The sequence below is a fragment of the Empidonax traillii genome, unplaced genomic scaffold (genome assembly GCF_003031625.1).
Source record: "Empidonax traillii isolate 1590-97213 ecotype Southwest subspecies unplaced genomic scaffold, ASM303162v1 scaffold63:size2014119, whole genome shotgun sequence".
Taxonomy (NCBI): Eukaryota; Metazoa; Chordata; class Aves; order Passeriformes; family Tyrannidae; genus Empidonax; species Empidonax traillii.
In genome coordinates this window covers 1167444-1181672 of record NW_020955256.1, presented here as the reverse complement: position 1 = coordinate 1181672, position 14229 = coordinate 1167444, and the positions used below count along the sequence as shown (strand labels likewise).

The window sequence follows — 14229 nt, the reverse complement described above, 5'->3', positions numbered from 1 at the left end:
TCTACACAGTGAGCTGCATGTTCCTGATGTTACTTACAGAAATATTAGACAAAGGTGTAGAAACTTCTGGCCCTCTCAGTGTTTTTTTCTGCTCGTGTGTTTCATGCAGAGAATGCCGGGGAACTTTGCGGTCAGGAATCTGAGAGTTGCAGAAGACGAAAACAAGAGAAAGGACTTACAGCTTTTCTGATTTGGCATTTGTTATGGCAAATGTAATATTTAAAGCAATAATGAGTATCCAAATGAGTATCAAAACTAATTTCACGTTCCCATAAGGAGCAGAGAATTTAAAGAGTATTCCATTGACAAGTACATGGTAAAATAGGCATTAGAATTAGCTATTCTTGGTTGGTTAATGTTAGGCTACACGTGAATTTTAAAATAAATCAGTACATTACTGAAATACATGATGAGGCTAGACAGATCCCTCTGTTCTCTAAAAATAAAAGAATTCTCATATAACCTACAGGTATCTTCACTTGCCACCCCAGAGGTTCTCTGCCACAAATCCAGTTTTTGATATGGGGCAAAATTAGGCTCCTTCTTCTGCCTTTTTACCTGTCTGCAATATGAAAGGAACAACATGGATGTTTCTGGCAAAGAAGATGCTTGGCTGTGTGTTGTGCATCAGAACTTTCATGATACTGTTCCAAAGAGCTTTGCTATTGACTATATATTTCAATTTAGGAATCTTTGTTGGGGTTTAAATAACTCAGAAAATGGATTTGCCTATATAGAATCATAGAATCATAGAATAGATTGGGTTGGAAAAGACCTCCAAGATCATCAAGTCCAACCCCTGATCCAACTCCAATTACTATATCATGGCACTAAAGGCCACATCCAATCTCTGCTTAAAAACCTCCAGGGATGGTGAATCCACCACCTCTCTGGGTAGGCTGTTCCAATGCTTGATCACCCTCTATGTATCTTCTGTGAAAGGGAGCAAAAAGCCTTACACCATAATAATTTCCATTTTCTGATTTTGCATTTTGTTTAATTTTAGTTGGATTCCTTAAAAGTTTGACAAATACAGGTAATTTGTTTTTCCTGCATTTTATGTCATGCAATAACTCTATTTATAAACTATTTTATAGTTTTTCCAGTGCAAGGCACAATATATTCTGAATTTTTATTTTGAGACATAAAAATATATTTTGAATATTTTTCTCTTTGAGAAACTAATGCCTCCAACCTGAGGGCTTTTTTCTTCCTCTGAATTTCCAATAAAAAAGAGTGTGTGTCAAAACCAAAACAAAACGAAGCAAATATTTTTCAACTAAATATCATTCTTCTTTATTATTTTATTAATATTTCAGGTATTTTAGAAGAGAAACCAGGCCTGTAATTTCAAGTATATGGGGTTTTTTTGGTCACTGCCTGTTTCCATAACCAAAAGAAAAATTTGTTGAAAGAATTTGGGTTTACAATAACACACAGATTGATTAAATAATATAATTCTTATCTCTAATGATATAGTGTTCAAAAAGAATATTAAGCAAGGATGGGTGGGGATAGATTTCTCCTTAAATTATTAACATACAATACAGAATTCTAACATTTAATTTAAAATGTTTACAGCTCTTTACTACTATTTTCCTTTGATGAACATGTAGGAGAGAAAACTGCTTTTAAAAGCATTCTGTCTTTAAAGTTGTTTTTCTGTCTTTCTTTTAACCTTGCCTCCTTCATCATATATATTACCTTGCCTAACAATAAATTGATTCACTCTTTCACAGTAGAAATATGGTCTACAAGAAGACTGGTTAATCAGACGTAACTCACCCAGTGGGGCACTTTAGAGACAGTAATCTGTGTAAAACATATCTGAGTTTATTGTGGATGCAGCTGAGTCACAGAAATACATAGCTAGGACTACACTACTATATTACACAGCCATAGCAACTTTTAAAACCCTTAAAAGTATGCAATTTCAGATTCTTGGAATTGGTGGTGTTTGGTTTTTTTTAATATTAATGGTTTTAATTAGGAAGAAACCTTTATAATTGATAATACTTATACTCTTCATACATTAAAGCTGGTACAGAAGCCTTTTTAAAATTTAAAAATAAGCACTCGAGAATAAAATAAAGAAGAACCAACAATTAAATTTAGCTAGTAGATTCTTGAATGTGTTCCAGCACCATAAATTATGATTTAACTTAAAAGACTATGTATCAAACCCATACAAATACCCTTACCTAGCAGTCTCTTTCTAATGCTAAATGCTGTGTAACAGCTAAAGCTTCCAGGTAACTATTTCTAAGCTAGATTCTGGTCTCAGCAAGACTTTTAAATCCTAATGGAGAGTTTCTGTCATAAACTTGCAGTCTTTATTTCAACTTTCAATGAAATGATACTCCTATAAATATATTTGTGGGGTGTTGAAAATACAATTCTAAAGAAATGATGATTTTTCTCTTTATATTTCCCTTTTAGAGATAAAACCCAGTAACGTTGTTTTCTTAACCTTTCTCAAGTGTCACAGAGTAACCATTCTGTATATCTTCCTTTTGGCATTTTCAAAACCTACAGTAACATAGAGATAATGACATCTATAATGAATCTTTTTTAAATTGAGAAAAAAATGAATTAAAACCCCTACAATTCTGACCCTTCCAACACTATTATTTCCATATTATCAGGCTGCAAACTGCATTCACTTCCTCTTTTTCAAAACTGTATTTGACTCTATTAATTCGGTATCACAAATACAATTATTCTGTTTTTCTCTGTGTTAGAATGGATGCTGAACCCTCTCAGAGAAACAGGACACACAGAGCAATGATACCATTAATGATTAACGATAAAACAGAAGCTAAGTTTAAGAAATATGAGCATCTATTTGCATAGGTGTAGCGTGCAGACTTAAGAATCATAATACCTAACTAAAGAAGGATGATGGTTCAGAACAATATCTCTTAAAGGCACTGACATAAAGAAACAGGAAAGGACAAAACAATATATATGAAAGACTAGGTGCTTCAAAAAGAAAGTTTTAGTGGTACTACACTTGGAATTTCAGTGGTATTAAAATAATTTATTACCTTTCACATAATTCTACAAAAAATATGTTTGAGTATATAAAACCTTCAAAATTATTATTTTTAAAATGCCATCTGTTCATTTCTCCTGTCACTTTAGATGAACTGGTCTATACAGTAATGGATTTACATCATAACTATATAAAATCAGCTAAAAAATCATCACATCTCCAAAAACCAGGAGCCACCTGTAATGAAGAACCCACTAACCAGAGAGCCTATTCTTCTGGATTACTGCATGTATCGTGGGCAGTAGTTGATTGAAGGCATAAGCCTTCTGGCCTTACATCTTAAAATTTACTCACATTTGCAATTATCTTCATGAAATATATAGGCTTATATAAGTCTTATAGCTTAATTAGCAGTTTTTCAAAAATCTACACCACATAAATACAATTTCAGGGATTTTTTTTTCCTACATGTTCACCTACTTTTTATTGGGATAATGAGCTGAGGAACGACAGGGAGAATCTTGTTTCCACCATGTTCCAGCATGTCATGGCATCCTTGACGAGCAAAAAACTCATATGGAAATTTTGTTTCACAAAGCCCATCAAAGAACAAAGGCAGAAAGTAATGATAGTCCAGATTTTCAATCTCTACCTGGAAATACAAAATAAACAAACAAATAAATGCATTTTTTCAGTACTAATATTATATGATCAGGTCAACAGATAATTCAGGCCTTCTACACAGGCATGTTTAGTAAATATTAACTCTTTTTTTATCACTGCAAAATATCACTGAGTCTCAAATATGGTTTATGACCAGATATTAAAATACAGATATATTAGACCTAAGGGAAAGAACAAAAATTAATATACGTATATTTTCACTTCTTGATAAGTCAATACCAGATTCTGTACCTTACTTTGCAAGTTACCCATAGGAATCAAACCAATCACGTTAGGAACAATACTCTATTTCAGAAAAATCTTATGTCTTCATTTGGACACTCAAAACAACTAGTAAGAAAGAATCCTGTAAGCAGCAAATATCCAGCACAGCACAAATATCAATATTTGTACAGAATTTTCAACTTTCTAGAATACTGGCCTAATTTATTTCCTATTAATGTCAAGAGCAGAATTATTAAGAAATTCCATTTTTACCAACTGTGAAAAAAAAGTAGAGAAATCAGGTACCTATTTTTAATAGGAATCTCCCTCCAATCCTAAAAAACAAAGTGTGATAATCTTTTCTTCCCTTCTCCTTTTTTTACCCATCAACACTGTACCACATACACTCAGGTTAGGCAGAGAGAGTCAGAAGTTTGGTTATAGCCTGTCAAAGCTCTGAATACAGCTAAGTGACTCAATAGCAATACACTTTTTCTGAACAGAATATGATCCTCAAAATCACTCGGAGACCAATCCATCTCTTTAAGAATCCACTTCTATCTTTAAAACACTGCTTAGCTGCTGCCCTATTTTTCCCATGAGATTAGATAGTATCCAAATAGATGGATACTAACAAGCTTTGTCATATACACCAAGCTGAAACTCCAAATATCCTAAATAAAATGCATCTGGTTAAGCAAACAAATACACATACATTGACTTCAGGACAGAAATTGCCTTCTCACTTGAATTGTGGAAGCCTGATCGAAAGCAGCCAAGAACTGAACTGAGGTTTTACACTTCTTGTGTAAATCCCAGAGTCAGCAAGCAGCAGACAGACAGTGTCTGTTTGCAACCATGATGCATTTTGCTCCCTGCTTCACTCTGAGTAGATCTGAATCCTGGTCTTGCACATCTTAGCTACTGATTTGACTGCTTCAGTCTTTCATGTTGAAATGGATCCATCCATGATAAATCAAAATAAAATTAGAACAGACACTTGAAAGTAAGTTTGGCCTCAGGTTGCTCCACGGGAGGTTTAGATTAGATATTAGGAAAAATTTCTTCACAGAGAGGGTTGTAAAGCATTGAAACAGACTGCCCAAGGAAGTGGTGAAGTCTCCAGCCCTGGACATGTTCAAAAAATTTGTGGTTATAGCACGTGAGGACATGGTTTAATGGTGAACATGGTGGTGATGCTGGGTTGACAGTTGGACTTCTTGGTCTTTTCCAACCTGATTGATGCTATGATTCTTTGAATATCCCAGGGTCAATTTCTGAGAAAGTTCAAAAATAACTATACCAAGCAACCATATATGAAGATTTCAACAAAACATGAATTAGAAGACATTAAAATTTCTAACTTGATGGGGTTTGTATTTCTTGAGGGCATTCAGCATGCTACTGGCAATATTTTGAGATGGTAAAAGAAATCTGTCCCAAAAGTCACTGAGAATAGAAAACAGCAATATAGCAACTACAAACTTCTGGTAACAAGCCTAAATCAGAGGCCAAATTGTCAATACAGCAAGAAAGCTGAGGTAAGAAGTGATCAGGTGGTCAAAAAATCGTTAACAAAAAGCAGGACCAAGAAGAAACAATTTTTTTCCTGTTCTCTGTCAATAGGTCAATAAAAGTTCCTTTAACATATTTCTTTTTAAAGTTTAATTCATAGTTTATAATCTTGTTAGATTTTTTTTTTTTGTAATTGAATGTTCAATAACAAAAAAATTGACTTCAGAAAATCAAAACCAAAAACTACTTGTGTCTGGGGAAAGCTTTAGATGTATAAGAGAGAGATGCAATTAGTAATGTGTGGGCTTTTTAAAAAAAAAACAACTGGGGGGTGTTTCACAAACCAAAACACCATTACCACACTTTGTCTTTGGGGTGTGTTGGGGGAGGGTTAGAATGTATTCTTTATTTAAAAACTCTTCTTTATATGAAAACTCTTTCAAAATTATGAACTATTTCCATGGAAAAATATCTTTGATACACATCCACGTTAGGCTACTGAATCAGGATTTGCAACTATTTTGTTCCAAACACATATAGTAGAATGTCTCATTTGTTTTCTTCCACTCTTCACTAATATCTCCTCTAACTGTATATTACCAGTTTTCTTTCTTCTCAAAGATGTGATATTTCTGATACTGTAAGCATTTTTTCATCCATTCTTTGCCCTTGAAATATGATTTTTCTGTTTCAGATATAAAGAAAGCTTCTGTGTTTACAAGCTTGTCAGTGTTTTTCAGTAGTAATAACTGGTCAAAAAAAAAAGGTATTACCTTCATCTATCAACTCTGTATTATGGTTACACATTGCATATACATAGGAATGATATAACAACTTTAAGGTGAATATGATTTCAAGGTTTAAATACAACTCTGATTTTTACACGTGGCACAAAGGCTTTATTATGAAAAAAACCTTTACAAAATACAGGTATGTCAGGCTGTAGATCATAAAGCATTTGTGTGTACTATTCCCTTCTCAATTAATTCCAAAGCCATATATAGCTGGCAACAGGCATGGCTCTGAAAATGATTCTGATTTCTAATTTATTCCTTGAAGTGTCAGTTGTCCAAGCATACAGACAGTTCTTACTTAGTATTTTTTGCTCTATAATAACTCCCACAATATGGAAGCCAGAAATATTTTGCCTTACATTCTATAGTGTCAAACCCTTTCCTTCTGTGTTTACTATTTAGCTTTTAGAAGTGGCTATTATACAGCTGTTCAGAGAAAAATGTGGTTTTTCTGTTTACGCCCACAAAATTCTTTTGTTTTTTATATCCACCCACAAAAAATGCTGATTAAACCTCAAATTCTTGGCACAACTTCTCCTCATCTTACAATAATGCTGCAAATATGGATTTTAAGAAGAAATCTTACAATAATTATTATGAACTTCTTTACTAGTGATTTGTAAGTTGTGCACACACAGCCTCTGAACTTACAGTAAATAGGCCAACTAATAAAAATTGATATATATTATAAGATTACAGAACAAAAGCAATTGTAGCATAATGAGTAAAATCTGTTTCATGAAACTTCCAGGCTCCTTAATTATACCAAAAGCTGGCTAGGCGAAAAACAATATACAGTTAAGAATTGTTGCTTTATCAGTGCATATAACTATTGTACAGGATGGGAGGAAACCAATGACAGGATCACAGTTAATTTGTCCAGGAGAAAATCCTTTCCTATGAAGCAGCTCACAGTGAATGGTAAGTCTGCTGAGATACTGAAAAATTAGATAAAGGTTCTAGCTTGACAATAGTAAAATAAGATTTGTGGCTAATCTGCCTGCTAGATGAACAAAGTAAACTATTTGAGAGAACTTAAGGTATAGAAGCAGTTTGATATCATTGGTCTTCCTTAAAAAAATCTTATTTAAAATAATCTAGTAAACTATAAGGCAAACCTGAGTTTTAGAAGGTTGTGTTTAAGCTACATAACCAACTTAATTTTCCATCTCATTTCACACAAATGATTACATAATACTATGTCTTTGATATGATTATCCAAAAATTGGATTTGATCTTCTAGAAACATTATATCTGTGTATGTACTCATTTAATGTCTTTCTCTGAGGTATTAAAATTAGGTATAGTAAAAAACCTCTGGAATTGTTGGTTTGATAAAGACAAACAAGAGTTGTAAGGATTTCAGAGATTTTGTAAAGAGCATTTGGTAAAATAATAGTTCCCTTTAAGATTATTTTCATCTCATTTTTGTAAGTTAATGGAAAGAGAAAAGCAGAAACACTCTTGAGCAGCCTTTGTCTTCCACATTTCTTCTTTTAAGCTTGCTTGCATTTGGTATATTTGATTCATAATGGTATACTAGTTTTAATCTTCACTATGGAACAAGTAATGCTCACTAATATCTTCCAGACTTGACTAGATGGAGTTTTGAACATGGAAAGTTTGCTTATGGGTCAAAACCCAATTCTGTTGTTGCATTTCGTCCCTACAAGTTCTCTTGCGAGAAAATATTCTCTTTTTAGCCTGCTGTATTTCACCTTTCAATAGGGTTATACTACAAAGATTATTATTGAAAGAGCTTTAGTCTAAATTACTACTTGTGTCTAATAAAAGAAAAAAAAAAGATGAAAGTTGTGCCTATATTTTACATTCTGCAATGAAATGCTAAAATACTTACCTGAAAACAAGTGAAAGATTATCAGACTTAAAGAGAAAAAGATAATGGCAAGGGAAAAATGAGATAAACACCTCTAACAGTAATCTTTTAACTCAGTCAAACAGTATTTAGAGCTTTGTTAACATACTCTGTCGATATTTAACTTTCCCACAAGAACTTAAATATCATAAGAAAATATTAGCTTCCTATGGATAAATTAAGAAGCAATAATAAGACATGTCTTTGGAATGTTACTGTACTGGCTATCCAAATTCAGCTTTGAAATAACTCCTAATGAAAAAAAGAAATTATAAAATTAAAAATACAGAAATGTTACATAGGTAATAATTTTTAATTTACTGCATTCCCTACTTCCACCATGTTGCTTACAAGAGTAAAGCTGTCATCAATTTGCCAACATGTCAACAACCGGCTGTGATTTCAAATGAACTTGGGACATGGTAACACAAGTCTGAAAACACCAAAGAGGAGTATGATGTGGAAAGGTCACCAACTGCAATGCACATCTTAAAATAATGTAGCTCCAAACTCTCTTCTCTTTCTAATTTTAGGGGCCTATAATTAATAATGATTTTCTAGCTTTTATTCCTATCTGCACAATGAAGCTCTTTCTACTCCTAGGTCCAAAATGAAGCAGTACAACTTTCCATCCCTGCAGACTAATTGCCTCTCTCCCTCATTTTTCTACTGCTTTCTCTCACCTGACATTGCTGCCTAATCCATGTGAAATCTTTTCAAATTGTGGGGAAACACTCATAATAAAGTGCATCCATTTAATTTTACATATGAATTAGAAGCATGATTGAAACAGGAATGGTTTGATCAAAATTATTTGGCAATATGGCAAACCAGTGTATTAATCCACTCCTAAGCAACAATGGCTAGAACTGGATATGACCAAGACCTCTGTAATGTTCTTGAAAGGCAAATACTCAAATTTATGTCATTACAGCAGACTTACTTGATAGATATTATTTGGAGAAAAACTGCTACTAGAAATGGTGATAGTCCTGCATATGGGTCATGGTTCCAACCCAACCAAGCCCCAGGCAGCCACCCTCTCACTCCACCACCAGCAGGATCCAGGAGAGAATCAGAAGGCTAAAAGCTGGAGAACTCATGGTTTGATATGAAGACAGTTTAATAGGAAAAGCAAAAGCTGTGCACACAAGCAAAGAAAACCAAGAAATTAATTCACTGTTTCCCATGGGCAGGTGTTCGGCCACCTCCAGGAGAGCAGGGCCCCATCACACATAATAGTGACTTGGGAAGACAAACGCCATCACTCCAAATGTTCCCCTCTTCCTCTTTCTGCTTTTTTTAGATTTAGATCACATTACATTAACTTAGTCAACTGATTTCTAAAGAAGTTTGTAAAATATATGATTCTTTCAATATGGCAAATACCTGTAGACTACACTTCAAGGACTGCTTCCTTTCAATTGACAGGAAGCATTATAAATAGAAAATGAAACACCTGAGAAAGGGCTCTGTAAACATAACTCTGACAAATGTGGAATGTACTTGAGAATTGTTTCAAAAGCAAACAATGGACCACAGGATAACCTCTGTGGCAGACAAAAGTATTCCTGGTACTTCAGAAGGTATGCTTATTGAGTTACATTCTTCTTGCTATTCAAAGGCTTGCTCACACATTTTCAGACACACCCAGTTGCCTTTTTCTTTACATGATTTATTAATGTGTAACGGGTGAATGGGAATTAACATATCCTCTGGGGTCCATAGCCCATGGATAGTAGATTAAGTTCCAATCCCAGCTGCAGCATCTAAGAAAACCCCCAAAGGTGCACTTAGGCATCAGCAAGAAGCAGAGGATAAGCTCTGTTCCTTCACCACAGAACACACAGAGAATCATCATGGTGAAGAAGAAACATTCTATTTTGTAGACACTTTATCAGACACCAGTGAACAACTCTTCTCTGAAAAGGAAAGCAAAGACAGTAAGACTGTCCCAGGGAAGGTAGAGGTTAATATCTCCTCTCCAAGGTAGAGTTTGAAGATACAAGGACAATAAGGAGCTGGTTGCAAGACTCTCCCACCATGTCCTGAGGAAGATATACTGATCTTTATTTACCTACTGTGTGCAGTATGGAGTTCGTTTTAAACCTCATCAGAAGATGAGTGAACCAGTTTGTTCATCCCCACAAAACACACACAATGCAGCATGTTAGTAAAGAACTAATTTAAAATTGCCTTTTAGGAAATAAATATTCTTTTGCTCAAAGAACATTGGCGACAATTTTAAAAAGATGAACCCTAACACTCAAATTATTTTTAAAAGACTGTAAAGGAAAATGGAAAAAGAGTGTCAACTGATTGTATCCCATTAGGGAAGCCAGTGGCCAAGTAATTGTTTTCTTATTTTTTGGCATTAATTTCCTTTCCCTTCGTCAATTATTCATGCAAAGCTGTCTGTCAAATTAACTTGAAATTATTTGGTTTTAATAAAAAATAACATAAAGCACAAATTAGAGATAAGTGCATTGGCACAACAGCACATATAAAAAGGTGTCTGTTGGAAAACAGCTCTCTGAAGATTTAATTTATTAATTAAACCATAGCATAAAATACCACAAAACCTTCTATAATGTCATGCACAACTAGAATGGCCCATCCATCCACTTTTGAATGGATATAGTTTTCACATATAGTGAAAACCTGGCAGCTTTATGGTATTTTGTAACCTTATAAAACATGTCAATAAACATTATCATTTGTCTATATTTTTTTTTAAAGTATACTAGAATTTACAAAATCAAATTAGAATAGTTGTTCTTCTCACCTAAGAGCATAGTATGACACTATTCCTTTCAGCTTCTGACTCTTGGCATTTACCTCTAGGCAGGAAAGTGGGCAGAATCGCCATAACAAATAGAATAAAATAGTGGTGCTGTGTTGACTATCCCCAGCACAAAAGAAGAAGAGATATTCCTTCAAATGATTTTAGGTGAGTCTAATATCTTATATTGGAAATGTTACACAATTTAAAAGTTAATCCAAACAGGCCATATTTGCATTTTACAACAAAAGCAGGAAATGCGTTTCTCTATATAAATGGAATTAAGCTATTTGTTTTTCCAGACCTTTCCCATTATTCCTTATTTTGAGCAAAGTTAAGGGGTTACTGACAGTTCCATACAGGAATAGACATGCTGCTCACAACTTGCAAAAATGCATTGCCATGGAGGATTTCTGAGCACTGCCAGAGGAAAAAAAATATCCTATCTATTTTACACTTGTTCCAATCTGCCTGTTTTTAGGTTGTAATTGTGTATTTCTGGATTACATCACAATTAACCAAGGAAAACTATACAAAACAGGAGGGAAGACATGGTCTGTTAGCTAATATCTTAGTATACAATTGATCTTATTGATTGCACACAGAATTTGGATAATTTTCTTAGTGAGAACAACCTACTGTTGTTTACATTGATCTTTTAAAAAAAAAATCTATTCTTCTCAGAAGCATCATCCAAATCCTATATGCACAAGGTCTCAGTGACTTAACTGGTTGTCTCATAAATTTCCTAACTGAGAACCTAGTTTACTACAGTAAAGTAAAGGTTTTGTATATCTCTTGCTCTTATGAAACAAGCTTGCTAGACTCAGAGCAGAAATTTGTAGACGGTACTTTGCAGATTCAGCTTGTTGAAAGCAATCTAAGACACAGTTTTAAGTTAACAAAATAATAGATAAAGGATATCTGGCTTTGTAGATATTGAATTAGGATTTCAAAAAGCTTTCAATAGAGTCCTTTTCAGGAGATTATTAACTTAGTAGCCAGAGAAGGTAAAACGAAGTTCTTTCATGAATTAAAAGCTGGTTACAGTAGAAGCAGCAAAAAAGCTAATGGTGGAGTACCCTGGGGATTAGCAGAAATGGTGCTGCTTAGAAAATTATCACAAGTCACCAGAATTTTAAATTAAAAGTGTTACTCAGAATGACAGCTGTTATGGAATATTGCAAAGACTTGAAATTGGCTGACAAAATGAAATGATTTACCAATATGGTGAAAAAAGAATGCAAGATAGAAAAGTAAAAAGTATGAATTATTTTGCAATTTATAATGTTGCAGTTTCTGGTAATTGAACGGATTAATATTAAGGCCTATATGCAAACATATAGAAAAGACTGGTCTACTTAGGAATTCTTGACTAGAGCTAAACAAAAGTTTCGGCTCATTGATCAGAATTATCAGAGCTGTCACAATAAGGAGTACTCCTCGTAGAAGATTGGTGGCCAACTTCACCTAATTTTGGATGAATTTAACTTTACTACTTTTAGTTTTACTCCTTCTGCGATTGATCCAATGAACACACAGAAGCTGAGATCTACAATATTTTAAACGCATTTAGTAAAATCTAAATTATTAGTTTAATGAGGAATTAATTTGTCACAGCAAATTGTATGACATAAAATACGACAAAGAAAATTACTGTCATCACGTTTGCTGAACTTACTACTAAAAGAAAATCAACACAATAAGTTTAAAATTCAAAACACTGACATCTAGCCAGTTTCTTGCCAGACCTAAACTAACTCATTTTAAAAGTCAAGTCACAATTGTAAGTAAGATGTTCAAACTACTGGTCATTTTCTAGAAGCCCTACCACAGGGCTCCTAATTGATCTTTATTTTTATAGTCATTAAGCCTAATTAAGGAACAAATACATGTAAATGTGACCAAATCACTCAGGACTTCTAATTGTACATCTCTAGAGGTAATACGTTTAAGTAACAAACCAAATATCAACCAAGTTATGAAACTATTTAGTTTGCAGCCAACACATTTTGCTCATTATAAGCATTTTAATGGTATTTCATGTAGAATGAAATAGGTATTAAATCAATATTTAATCTGACCTATCTTATGGCTTCTTCAGAGCCACAGGAACTAGGTTAAGATCTGTACTGATTAATAGGATTTTGTCAAGAGGAAAACTGGTTAAACTCTTACTGATGTTTAAGACCAAGGTATTTTCAGGAAGTGCCAAGAAGCTGCATATGTTGACAAAATAATTGCATAACTGATTGTCTTTTGGATGACAATTCTTGAAAGTCTTTCCCAGGTTTTAAGTGATATATCCATTTATGAATCTGTTCATCAGCACAACAGGCTTGTTTGGTTCAATTTCCCATGTATGAAAATGACATTCCTCCCTATGAAAAAGCAATGTCTGAACATTTCCAGATAACCATCCAGAATCCAGAACAATACTATTACACAGTTGCCATGAATGCTGTGTATCTAGGCCAGGAAGTTTTGTATCTTAGGAACAAAGAAGTTATGCAATTGACTCCTTGCAAAACAAATTGGAGAAAACAGGGCTACGATGTGAGAATCTTCCCTAACTTCAGGACTAGTACAGAGGAAAACCAAAACATTCTCACGGTTTCCAAGTGTGCCTGAGAAGGAGCATGGACTAAGAGCAGTTTTGAAGCAGAGGACTGTCTAAAGAGTTGAGGTCAACCACCAGAAATTCTTGTCCCATGGCCTCTGAGAGTCCTGGAAGATGGCTCTGAAGCTACTTCCCATTTTTCAGCCATGATCAGATGGAATGAAATACCTGAGACAGTCATAGAATCATAGAATGGACTGGGTTGGAAAAGACCTCAAGAGATCATCAAGTCAAACCCTTGATCCAACACCCATGGTTACTGGCAATGCTGAAAGGTCCCCAAAGGTAAACCGCAGACAGGTGAATCAAATACTAAACGAAGCAATTCCAGACATTGACAAAGCCCAGAAATGGAATGGAATACTGCACCATCTGCTGGCTGACACCCATCACTGTGGAGGTGTTCTCTCTATTTCAAGAGAGAACTATGAAACAAGATAGGACGGATATTACTGCAAATTTAAAGGTCAGATTTTGAAACAAACTGACTGGGTTAACACAGAAAAGTTAAAGCCCTCCCCTTATGAAAATCCATGTGATTTCAAAGAACTCAAAATTCAAGACTAATTTTCAGAACTGGTAACTGACAGCATGACTAATAGTCGTTTGCATGAACTATATCTATCCTTAAAACCAAAACAGGGAGTGAGTCATTTTCTGAGTCCAAGGCATAGTCGTGTGGAAGAGAGAATTTCTGTACAGCTACATTCTTTGACGGATAAAACAGGATTGTTCCCTTTAAATGGTATACTGTGAATA

At 34.3% G+C, this 14229-nt stretch overlaps 1 protein-coding gene across 1 annotated transcript in view; it reads right to left on the bottom strand.

Annotated features, from left to right (window-relative positions):
* Window positions 1-14229, bottom strand: part of PACRG (parkin coregulated) — a 221160-nt gene that overhangs the window by 102479 nt on the left and 104452 nt on the right. Inside the window, exon 4 of the mRNA XM_027880022.1 lies at window positions 3476-3647. Within this exon, the coding sequence (XP_027735823.1) occupies window positions 3476-3647 (172 nt within the window). The remainder of the gene's footprint in view (window positions 1-3475; window positions 3648-14229) is intronic.